This window comes from Eucalyptus grandis, chromosome 9 (assembly GCF_016545825.1).
Source record: "Eucalyptus grandis isolate ANBG69807.140 chromosome 9, ASM1654582v1, whole genome shotgun sequence".
Taxonomy (NCBI): Eukaryota; Viridiplantae; Streptophyta; class Magnoliopsida; order Myrtales; family Myrtaceae; genus Eucalyptus; species Eucalyptus grandis.
In genome coordinates this window covers 11,563,107-11,575,389 of record NC_052620.1, presented here as the reverse complement: position 1 = coordinate 11,575,389, position 12,283 = coordinate 11,563,107, and the positions used below count along the sequence as shown (strand labels likewise).

The following is a 12,283-nucleotide window of genomic DNA, read 5'->3' as shown; positions in this document are numbered from 1 at the left end:
GATGGTGGCTCGGGATAGGGAGCAATGGCGGAGCTATCACGGCGGCAGACGGAAAGCGGGGAGGACGTCGGCGCTGCAGCTGGCGTCACGGGAGGAGACTTGCGGCGGTGGTCGTTGCAGCGGCGTCGGGACGAGCTCGCTGGTGCGGAGGTGCGGTCGTCGGGCGTCGAGCACCGGGTGGTCGCGGACGCAGCAACGGCGGAGGTGTGGGCCGGTTCGGAATCGGCGGTGTCGCGGGTTGCGGCGAAGCGCGGTGGTGTCGCTGGGCGTCGGCGCTTGGGTCGTCGTGAGTCGGCGCGACGATGGCTGGTGGAGACCGGCGATGCGAGCGCAGCGCGGGTGAAGAGAAACTCACGATTGGGCAGCAAATGTGGGGAAGAAGATGAACAGTAAATGTCCCATCACTTCTTCCCCTCTACTTTGGCTTTTTCCTTTCCTTTTCACTTTTTCCCTCTGCAGCCGCGAGAAAATATTGGGTACGTCTTATGTAGCCAGCGTGGCAAACAAGAAGGCGGTGGGAGCGCGACACGTGTCCTTGTGGGACCCATAAAGTCGCGTCGCTCCTCGACTCAGCGGTTCTTCCTCTCTCCTCTAACTCTCGTCTCGGCTGGTGGCTCGGCTCGGCCTGGCAAAAGAAAGGACGTCCTCTCCTCCCGACTCCGCACGCTCTCTCTCCCTGTCGAGCATTTATTGCGGAAACTTTCTCTTTCCTTCGTTTGAGAAAGAAAATGGCCGTTCGTTCCTCTTTCCCTCTCCATTTCTTTCCTTTCGAATTTTTGAATCTGAAATCCTCTCTCCGCGCTCGTTGTTGCTCCGCCGTGCATCAAGCGGCCGTTCTCCTGCCATCACCGACGAACCACATTACGGCCGCCGCTACTCCGGTGCTCACTCGCTTCTCTCTTCGGGTTCGTTGCTGCTCCGTCATTCGTTCCGGCGTTCCCGGGATCGCAGATGCAGCACGCGGAGGAGAAGCAGCCTCTTCGAGCTCCCTCAACGTCGGCGACGTCGCCCGCCAAGCGAGACCCGCACACACGGAAGGCTCGGAGGCGAGGTTGCTGGAGAAGCTGGTGCTGAGCTGCCTCGTCGTGTTCGACGCTCCTCCGCCTCCCTCTCGTGACGCCCGCTCTGCTCTCTCTCTCCCCCTGCGAAGTCGTGACTCTCTTCCAGCGAAACGCGACGCCGACGGCCCTCCACCTCGCCGGTTGACTCCGTCGCCCTCGACTCCGACTCCGACTCCGACGCCGACGCCGACGCCGCCTCCTCCCCGAACCCGACTCGACGCCGACGCCCCTTCGCCGGTTGCCTCCGTCGGCGTCGGAGTCCGTCGCCCCCGACGCCGACGCCTCGGCCTCCGCCTATGCGCCTGACGCCGACGCCGACGCCGATGCCCCTTCGCCAAGTCCATGCATCGCAGAAAATGGTGATGCCGACCCAACATTACTTATTCAGTTATTTCCTTTTGCTGCTGCCGAAAAGGAGAGACAAGCTTTGGTGGATGCACTTAGAGCTAGTGAAGCTGAATGCGATGCTATTGATGCGAAGATGCAGGAGGTTTTGAATGCACAGATTTCTGCTGAGGATGAGTGTGTTTCTCTGTTGGAGAATTTCTCTAAGGTCAGTGACAACATCTTTTCTTTTTTTTGGCTACACTAATGCTTGATCCTAGAATGAATTAAGATAGAGTGAGCTCTATAGTAAGAACTTCGCACCACAGGGCAACACAATCATTGGCTGGAGCAGATTGATACACGTTTCTGGTTTTTCTCTGTCTTTATAAACTTGCGTGTGTAATGGTACAAGCCTTCCTGACTGGATGTTCTTTATATTCATGCTTGTGCTTAGCTGCCCCTGTTGAGTGAAGGAAGTCGTTTGTCAATTTTCATCTTTCAATTGGCAGTCGGGTTCTCAAGGTGAACATGGAAAGACTAGTTTTGTCAAAGTGCTTCAAGGAAAATGAATGGAAAACAAGAATGTCTCTTGACCATTGTTGGGTTATGGTAGATTATAGGCATGGTAGTGGGTGCACTGCATGTGTGGTGTCATTGGTGTGCCCTTGCGCACAATTGTAGCCCTAGTTTTTATTTTGAGATAGCCATGGTTTTAATTGACTTGATGTAAGGTAAACTAAAAGCTTTCAGCAAGTCATATTGATCCCATGGTAGTCTCTGTTTTGCCAATCCAAGTAGACTTTTGGATAGTGACTGTTTTAAGGATAGCCGTGCTATCTCTCTCTGAACTTTTTCATTAACTGTTTCATCTGTCCCTACAAAACATGAGGTTGGATCATGCGTACCACGAAAAAATTTCTCGTAAGCTATCGATTTCATGTGGTAGCCAAATTTAGTTTGAAGCAGAATGACTGACATTTTTACCTCTTATCCTGCAGGATGCAACTGCTAGTGCTGACCTGATAGAGAAGAAGGCAAACTTACTGCGTGCTGAGGAAATGGACAAATGGCTTTCATCAAGTGAAGATTTGGAGGTGAGGAAGATGGAACTTGAAATCGAGTCATATCTGATAAGTGAAGCTCGTAAAGGAGTGAATGTTTCCATCGAGCATTCAATTGATGATGACAGTAGAGAGAAAGAAAAACTTCTTAAGAAGAAGGATGTGTTGTTGGATGTGAATTGGAGAAGCTGCTTAATTTAGTGAGAGAGAAGGAGAAGCAAATTGCTGAGAATGATGCTTCCATTGAAGCAGTAGAGAAGCGCATTGCTGGCGTGGTCTCTGGATTTCAGGACATGCAATCAGATATTGGTGCTAAATATGATAGAATGAAATCAAAGCTCTCTCAGGTTGATGCCGAAAGTGAAGCTTTATCTATAAAAAGAAAGATATTGATGACGTACTCTCTCAGGAAGATAATAAAGGAGCAAAGATTAGGGAACTTGGGAAGATTGCTGCAGATGAAGCAAAAGCATACAATGAAGCAGCAGGATTGAGAAAAGGTTTAATGCTCTGCATTTTGGAGTACAGAGAAAGTAAACTGGGGCTGATGAAGACTGAGGAGAAATTTTCTGAAGATGTCATGAGGCTCCAACAAGAAGCTTCCTCTGCAAGAGCTTCTTTACAGGTTATTTTACTTTTTAGCTATCTTACTCTTTACATGCAAACGACATACCTAAAAGGTGGTTAAGCTTCACATGCTTAATCTACTATAATTCTGGCCTATGGAGTCTACATGTTGCAACATTTTGGAGAATTTACTTCCAGTCTTCTGAATCAGTAATGCTTGAGGTTCATGTTTGATTATCCAACCTAGGATGAGTGTTGGTTCATGGTTAAGATATACTTGCTGAAGGAATATTCTAAAGACACAGGCAGTGAGTGACTCCTACTTTCTTTCAAAAGTTTGTTTATGCGACGTATTTGTTTTTTTTTTTGGTGAAAATAAGAGATGCGACGTATTTGTTAGGGAAGCCTTAATCTTAAAAGTTTAGGCAACTAGGGATATGTAGACAATGTATGTTGAGATCTACTGTTTCCCCTCACAGAAAAGCTATAGCTTGCGAGTGAGACAGTGGATGTAATCATGAAATCAAACTATTGTAGAGCTGGAGTACTGTAACAGGAGAAATAGGAAACAATAAGCAAAAGAGGGAGCAACAGGAGAGTATAAGCAAAAGCAGAATTTGATCAGATTTCAAATCTTGCAGTGAACTCCAATGTTGTGTCAGGAGACCTTTATCTGAATTTTTGTCCAGTCTAGTGGTCAGGGTATTGTGTTAAGCATGTTCTTTAGCTATAGCTTCAGGACGAAAATTCAAAAACTGAATACTCGAAATTTATTTGGCTCTTCAACGCATCATTTGATTAGATTCTTGTCTTTTGATCATAGGAACTGTCTTCAAATAAGTCCAGCCTCCAACAGGAGATAGCTTCATTTGAGCAGAGGATACTTTATGTGGACAAGAGACTTCCAGAACTAGAGACTGAGAAAAAGGTTGCTGCTGCTGCAAGAAATTTCAAAGAAGCTACACGAATAGCTGCTGAAGCAAAGTCGTTGAGCAATGAGAAGGAAGGAACACAAATCAAGCTTGAAAGAGCCACTATGGAGCTTGGAAAGCTTGAAGAAGAAATTAAAGAAACTGTTGATAAATTGCAGGAGGCTGAGGAGCAGATCTTATTAAGGGAGAGGGATTTGGCAGTGGCTAGACTCAGAGGTTACTCATAACTGCCAGTGCTGCCAATGCTGAAAGAGCTGCTGCTGTGGAATTGGGTGACCATGAAGAAGCAGACATTTTACTTGCTGAGGCCAAAGCTGCAGAATATGAAGCCCAAAAGCTCCAAGCGGTATATGATTTGAAGGAGGAAGATTTTGGCAATCAACCAAAACATTTAATCCCTATGGAACTTGTTTATGATCTCAGCGGGAAACAATTAGCAGAATTAGCTGCATCTGTTCATCTCAACCCAGCATCATGATGACAAAGTGGATTTTGAGATGACTGACCTTTTTGGCAGGACAGGCTTCTGAAACTCTGGTCACATGTATTCAAGGGGATTAGCCTGGAAGTTTCATCTCACCTTTGGCTAGACGCTTTCAAACCTCAGTGCCTAGAAATGACAGTTGTGGCATTCTTTGGTCTTTGGCCAGTAGCAAGTTTGGTATGGGTTTTGAAGATCTCGGCGATTTCATTTTATGGTACTGGATGTGAGAATTCAGCTTCTCCAAGGCAATGGGAGGAGTAATTTTTTTGTAAATCTGTTGAGTGAAAGATTAATACACGTCTCTTCTCATACAGAATAATGTCCAGCCCAATACAAAAAAGGGGTTGGGGATGGTGTGGAAAATAGCCAGAATTTTCTTTAGATTCTCTTTTGTGACTTTTTTTTTGGGGCTCCTCTCCTGCTTTTCTTACTGTTGCTGAAGAGTTGGAACATTTTGGTCACCTGCGTCTCATCATCGTTCTGGCCCGTCTCACCAGATGCCAAGATGAATCTCCAAGTTGATGCTGCATTGACGCTCAAATCGTGTAAAACTTTCTGTCTACAGATGATTTGCATTAAAACTTCCTGCATCCAACTGTTACAGAGACTCTTTTGTTCCTGAGGAGAATCTGAAAAATGGCAATGGTTTGCAATGCACTTGGAGCAATAAGATGTTAAGTCAGGTCACTTAAATATGTAACAACCAATCAAAACCGTCGCAACACCTACTGTGGCAAAAGAAAATTGAACTTCTTCCCTCTGATCTTTCAACGAACTTTTACAGCTCTTCTGTTCTTGAGGAGAATCTAAAAAATGGCATGGTTCGCAATGCACTCGTAGTAAATTACAGTCTTGTCTCTTACATATGTAAGCAATCAAAAACGTTTCTGTGGCCAAAGAAAATTGAAAATTTTCCCTTTGATCTTTCAACCGACTTTTGCAGCTCTATTGTTCTTGAGGAGAATCTAAAAAATGGCATGGTTTGCAATGCACTCGTAGTAATAAGTACAGTCAGGTCTCTTGAATATCTAAGCAATCAAAACCGTTTCTGTGGCCAAAGAAAATTGAACTTTTCCCTTTGATCTTCCAACAGCAAAACGCCATGCATGGCCACATTAAGCAGCATCAACTGAGGGACGATGCCCCGTATATAATACATGCTCACAATTTCGGCTGAGTTACACTTACACAGGGGGAGAGAGAGGGAGGGAGAGAGAGAGATTATGAGATGATAATACACATTATACTGTGGTTCACGCCACCTCCTCATCCTAGAAAAGAAAAAAATTATGAACCAAATAAAGAATCAAGAAGCAGTGTCACAGTCCTTTCCGACAATCTCCCAGCTGTTGCAAAAGAGCAGCAAAGTCGGTTTTTGTAGCACTTCAGAGTGTTGCGGTCAAATGGAGAGGCGGAGTTGCGGAAACAGTGACGTCCAAACATGCCCTTTATTTGCATTGCAGACGGCACCACACCAAATGTATTCTTTCTGTATCCTTACGATAAATAACCCATAAACAAATCCTACTGACCAAATGTTCCAGGAATCAGACACTCTTGCTAATTACAGTCCAACCCGCATTCTTCCAAAAGTGGTCCGTCCGACTTGGCCAAGAATGGATCGACACGTACCCACAGAAGGGAGAAGATGGAAGCGAGCAAGATTGACCACACAATGATGATTGTAGGAGTCCTGTTCTGCCGTCCGAGCAAACCCTTTAGGAAAGGATACAAGTGGACAATCACCCAGAAGGCAAAGAATAGCTTTCCGAAGAGAGGACCCCAGGACTCGTAACCGTTGTTTATTGCGTTTGATACGCCAGCTACAACACCAATCAGGTTTATTATAAGCAATGTGGTTGGCGGAATGAGCAAGGTGGTCCATTTGAACGCATAGAGTTGAGAGAACTCCTCGTCATCCCCACCCTTTGATGTCACAGTGAAGTTCGTGTCAACACCAGCCAGAACCTTCAAAAGCCCCTGAAAAACTGCAAAGAGATGTGCTGAAACTCCTCCGATGACCCAGAACTGTTCGTTCCTCCACCATTCTTCTATTCCAACCCCACTCCATCGCATTTCCAGGATACTTGTCGCGAAAATGCAAATGAAAAGTGACAGAAACCACAGACTAGCCACATTGCTCAGCTGCAACGGGGACAAGAAACAAAGACAATATAAGATCTTTTGCCTGGAATATCATCAATTGTACGATATAAAAGCAATAGTTGAAAAAAAAAAAAAAAAAAAGAAAAGAAAAATCTAATAGCCTACCTCTGGCGTGATGAATTTCCCAGTAAGCAAGCAGCACACAGCAGGCAAAGTACAGTATGCCAACAGAGGGATTGATGTCCAGGGGTATACTGTGGCATTTATGTAAGATAATCGCTCTAACCATTTCAAACCGCCTCCATAACCATACCAAAGGGGACAATGCCTGCTTAAGAAGATCTCAATGGAACCAAGAGCCCAACGAAGGACCTGGTGGAGACGATCGGAAAGATTAATGGGAGCAGATCCTTTCAAAGCGGGTCTTGCAGGGATGCAGTAGATGGAACGCCATCCATGGCAATGCATTTTAAAGCTCGTCAATATATCTTCTGTAACTGAACCATATATCCATCCAACCTGTATATGATGAAAGTTCAGCCAACTCTGAGAGAAACAATAATTGTTTCGGGGAATCGCATGAAGAGAGCATTTACACTACACTTACCTCTTTTCCCCACTCAGTCTTATCTTCGTAGCCGCAGCTGATGACATGGATAGCTTCTTTTAGCAAAGATGCAGGGCTCGTGCCTTTCAGTGTTCCTCCATCCTCTAGCATTGTCGATGCGACGAAGACTGAGGATTGCCCAAACTTCTTTTCAAGCTTATGCTGAGGCGTGGGATTTTCAGTTTCAATTCCTGCATAAGAAAACATGAATGTATTGATGACTAAGTAAAAGAACTAGCCTTAAACATGACATAGGAAGCAAAATTGGTTAATTCCAAATTGGAACAGATGTTAACTGGGAAGCAACCCAATAGAAAACAAGCTTTTGGAAGAATAAAAGATTTCACCGATTGATGCCAAAATTGAGAGGCACATTCAATGATAGAAAAAGGTAAACCAACACTAGACAATTAAGTGGGACTTCATGCAAAAGCAGAATCTCACCTTCAATGCCCTCTTCGATACCTTCCAAAGGTGGTGGAGTACCTGCATCTTTTTTTTTAAAAATCTCTTCTTCAGTTCGGTCTTAGGCTTGGTATTCTTCTTCTTCTTCTTCGTCCCAGAGCAACAGCACCCACAACAGCACCACTTTGGCAAGCAGTTGCAAGTTCTGGTCGGTGGCTTCTTTGCTTTTGGAGCATCATAACCATAGAGTGCCAGCCTTCTGAATACACAACCAGTCCCAACGTAAATAGGACCTTGAATACCATCCAGACCTTTCATGTTAATCTGAAAGAGAGAAATTTCTCCGTCAGATCTTCTTGCACAGAATTAATGATACGGTATGTGCAATGGACATGAGGCAATTCAATGGTTGATAATTGCATGCTTACATCGAAAAACACGGTGTTCCGATTGGCATATCGATCGTGCCTATCTATACTGTCGAATCTTTGAGGGAACTGGACGTAGCACACTCTTTTTCCAATAAGTGGGTCCATCATGAAGCACATTGCCTCCCTAATAGCCTTACTATTATTGAAGTAGTGATCACAATCCAGATTCAAAAGATAAGGCGCATTTGTAAGCACAGCAGAGACCCTGACCGGTTAGACAAACAAAAGTTCACAGAGAGGTCAATGGAGAGAGCAAAAAAGGGGTTTACCAACTAAGGTGGATTCTTATGACACTTACCAAAGCATTCATGGCTCCTGCCTTCTTGTGGTGATTATAGCCAGGCCTCTTCTCTCTGGAAACATAGACAAGGCGAGGTAATTCATTCCCGTCAGAGTCATGTCCTCCACTTTGGCCAAGAAAAACCTATTAAAGATAGCAGAAATAAGCAGTTAATCTCATCTCACATCAACAAAGAGTTCTAAAACTGAAAATGACAACTTTGCATACCTGAATCATGCCAGGATGATCACGGACGTTATTTCCAGGCCATGGTGTTCCATCCTGCATCGTCCACCCTTCTTCAGGAACCTTCTGGGCTTTGGCCACCAAAGCATTTATACGAACCTTAAACTCCTCATACTCTCTCTGCAAACACAGCAAGAACAGAATTAAGACTTTGACTATCATCTGCAAAGAGCAATTGATAAATTAAATTTGGCACTCCTACTACCTTCATTGCTCTTCGCTCCTTCACAAAAGATGCCTCAACCTTATCTTTGAGATAATCTATCTTCTGAGCAAAATAAAACTCAGGTGCCCGTGGCTCAATGTTGAATTTCTTACAGAAAGGGACCCATTTTCTTGCAAATTCCGATGTTTCTGAGAGTGCTTCAAATGTCAGCATAGCAGCACCATCATCAGAAACATAACAGGACACCTTATCAACAGGGTAGTCCACAGCGAGAATCGATAAGACAGTATTTGCCATCACCAGGGGGGGTTCCTTCAGCGGGTCGACAGTACTCACAAATATATCTACTGGAGCAAGTTGAGAAGGTTGGCCTTCCTTCTCATACCTAAAGAACAATGCCAAATTCATAATTTTACAAATCCACATAAAGATCAGGCAAATAGCATGAAATGGAAGGCAAAATCTATTACCTCAGGGACAGTCTGTCGAGGTATGTCTCCCGATCAATAGGGAGCCATTTCGGGAATTGATCCAGAATCCACGAGAGACCAAACCAGATCTCACAGATAACAGATATGAGCCACAATGCGTATGCATCATTCACAGGATGCATTACTCTGTAATGGAAAAGAATCCAAGCACTACAAGCCGGATGACAATGATCATTATGTAGGGATTGATTTGGCTGGAGGATATAGGCAACTTTCTTGACAGCGGCTGTCTCGCCTCATCCATTCTGATTAACATTGCAGATGAAAAAGTCACGGCATTAGGGACCCCTGATTCCCAATCTCAACATATTCGGAAACTATGCAAGAACTAAACCATACATAATTGACTTCTCAAACAGGAATTGGCATATAATCTTCATGAGAAAAAGAAGACTGGTTTAGCAATGCCACTCATCAAATTTGACAAGAGAACAGAACTTACAGTGGTAGATCTGGGTTGTCCCCATCATCGTCCCATTCCTTGCCACCTTTCTCGTTCTTCATCGTCTGTAGTTTCTCTTGCCTTTGTTTCCAACTCTCCATCCTCTCTTTCCAAGCAACGCTTCCATATCCATAAGCAGCCAAGTCCTTTGAAGGATCCATGGATCGAGGTTGCACTACAGAAAGGAGTTCACAGAACAACCATCTGTTATACTTGCAATTCTAACTGCAGCAGATCAATGAATCATTTCTTAGCCAGGGAACATAACATCATCACCTTTAATGTTAGGGCAGTCCATGAGTGGTCTCCTCTTGCAAGTGCTTCATTCAACTTGTCATAGTTTTCCTACAGGATGACAAGTGGATTCACCCATTCAAATCATTGATAGAGTCAGCATACAAACTAGCAAATATGCAAGGCAGAGTGGCACAATACAATGACATATGATTTGAAAAAAAGTTCCTGTTAATTATGAGTTCACATCATATCTAGGACATTGTTGTTATAGGTGATGCAGGCAAATAAGTGGTAACAATCATTCAGTCGAGCCAGATGATCAGGATATGACTTAAAGCCAAATGCTCTGTCATTAAGATTCAAGACATCAACAGGATATCAAGCAAATTATGTAAGTTGATGTAAAATTCAGGGACAAAGCAGAGGACAATAACAAGCAGATATTTAACTGATACAGCCATTCATGTTCGACAAGTAATTTATGGGTGTCCCTTGCACTGCAGGGTCTGGGAGGTAGTTGATGCACAAGCAACGAAGACAGCACTCAGAAATTCTAATGCAGTTTGATTCGGATTGCTAGAAAATCATTCAAATCAAAACTCTACAGGACTTTACAATCTCGCAATTATCTATCTCCACGTAAGAAGCCTCATCCACATACCTCATCTGCTGTAAGACTTAAGATCATTTGTCACACTTGCTTTCCGAGACATGGCTCTGAGTCTACGGCATTTGGCTTCCAGCCTAGCTACCTCTTTATGCTCTCCAAATGCTGTTTGCTGGCTGTTTCTGCTGCTTGGGTGCTCAAATTACGCTCAATAATCCTAAGTTCTAGCTCCTCCAACATAGAAAGGACTTTGGCTTTGAGGGCCACATTCTCTTTTTCAGCAGCATCAAGCTTAGGGGCGGGATCAGAACATATAACTGAAGAAGCTTCACTCTTGGCTGCTTGAAGCTAGCATGGACATTGCAAAACTTAGTCTCAAGCTCGGCCTTTGTTGATTCCCACTCACGAGTTTTCTTGACCACAGCTTCTTGGATCTTCTGCTCTTGCTCATCCTCACCTGTCTGAGCTGCCTCACACATTCCTTAAGTGCTCCATCAAGATGACGATTCGATCTTCTAGTGTCTAGTTCCTTTGTGTTGCAGCCTCCAGTTGTTTCTTTAGCACCAAGACTTCATTTTCAGCCTTCTCCCATCCTACCATTGAATATCAAAAGGAAAAAATTTACAACGAAGTACATAGGCACAAAAATGCAAATCCGAATGCAATGTCAAATAGATTTAACGCAGGAACGGTTGAAGTAGATGTCATCCTCAAATCTGAAACTCCATGTGATTTCACTCTTGCTCGATTGAAAGCTTCCAATCTTGTTACCCAGACATTAGTGCTTAATTTTGGTGCAATTTGTGTAGTATATCAGATATTTCCTCCCTCCTACATTCTCGATATCTTGTTACTATCCTCATTAATTTGCTACAGCTTTGGATATTAAATGCAGACATCGAGAAACTAAATCATTATGCTATGGTTACGGATGATGCTACAAGATCGTGAGAATACTATGGACTACTTTTCGTCCAAGATGAGAATTTCCCCATCATCAGCAAAAGGAAATAACTGAATAAGTAATGTTGGGTCGGCATCACCATTTTCTGCGATGCATGGACTTGGCGAAGGGGCATCGGCGTCGGCGTCGGCATCGGGCGCATAGGCGGAGGCCGAGGCGTCGGCGTCGGGCGGCGGACTCCGACGCCGACGGAGGCAACCGGCGAAGGGGCGTCGGCGTCGAGTCGGGTTCGGGGAGGAGGCGGCGTCGGCGTCGGCGTCGGAGTCGGAGTCGGAGTCGAGGGCGACGGAGTCAACCGGCAGAGGTGGAGGGCCGTTGGCGTCGCGTTTCTTTGGAAGAGAGTCACGACTTCGCGGGGGGGGAGAGAGAGCGGAGCGGGCGTCACGAGAGGGAGGCGGAGGAGCGTCGAACACGACGAGGCAGCTCGGCACCGGCTTCTCCAGCAACCTCGCCTCCGAGCCTTCCGTGTGTGCGGGTCTCGCTTGGCGGGCGACGTCGCCGACGTTGAGGGAGCTCGAAGAGGCTGCTTCTCCTCCGCGTGCTGCATCTGCGATCCCGGGAACGCGGAACGAATGACGGAGCAGCAACGAACCCGAAGAGAGAAGCGAGTGAGCACCGGAGTAGCGGCGGCCATAATGTGGTTCGTCGGTGATGGCGGGAGAACGGCCGCTTGATGCACGGCGGAGCAACAACGAGCGCGGAGAGAGGATTTCAGATTCAAAAATTCGAAAGGAAAGAAATGGAGAGGGAAAGAGGAACGAACGGCCATTTTCTTTCTCAAACGAAGGAAAGAGAAAAGTTTCCGCAATAAATGCTCGACGGGAGAGAGAGCGTGCGGAGTCGGGAGGAGAGGACGTCCTTTCTTTTGC

At 45.2% G+C, this 12,283-nt stretch overlaps 2 protein-coding genes across 2 annotated transcripts; one reads left to right on the top strand and one right to left on the bottom strand.

The window, feature by feature from the left end:
- Positions 1-1,284: 1,284 nt before the first annotated feature.
- On the top strand, positions 1,285-4,154 carry LOC120288122. The gene is made up of 3 exons (XM_039301519.1): positions 1,285-1,614; positions 2,387-3,074; positions 3,840-4,154. The coding sequence occupies exons 1-2, from the start codon at positions 1,543-1,545 to the stop codon at positions 2,648-2,650; spliced, it is 336 nt and encodes a 111-aa protein (XP_039157453.1). The 5' UTR covers positions 1,285-1,542; the 3' UTR covers positions 2,651-3,074; positions 3,840-4,154.
- Positions 4,155-5,519: 1,365 nt separating this feature from the next.
- LOC104427784 (probable cellulose synthase A catalytic subunit 3 [UDP-forming]) lies at positions 5,520-10,929 on the bottom strand. The gene is given in 16 exon segments (XM_039302341.1): positions 5,520-6,577; positions 6,704-7,057; positions 7,146-7,336; positions 7,590-7,652; positions 7,655-7,874; positions 7,979-8,192; positions 8,281-8,405; positions 8,490-8,627; positions 8,713-9,058; positions 9,144-9,303; positions 9,306-9,409; positions 9,607-9,827; positions 9,883-9,951; positions 10,102-10,189; positions 10,596-10,788; positions 10,857-10,929. Coding segments are annotated over 16 exon segments (3,144 nt in total). The 3' UTR covers positions 5,520-5,992.
- Between the last annotated feature and the right edge of the window lie 1,354 nt (positions 10,930-12,283).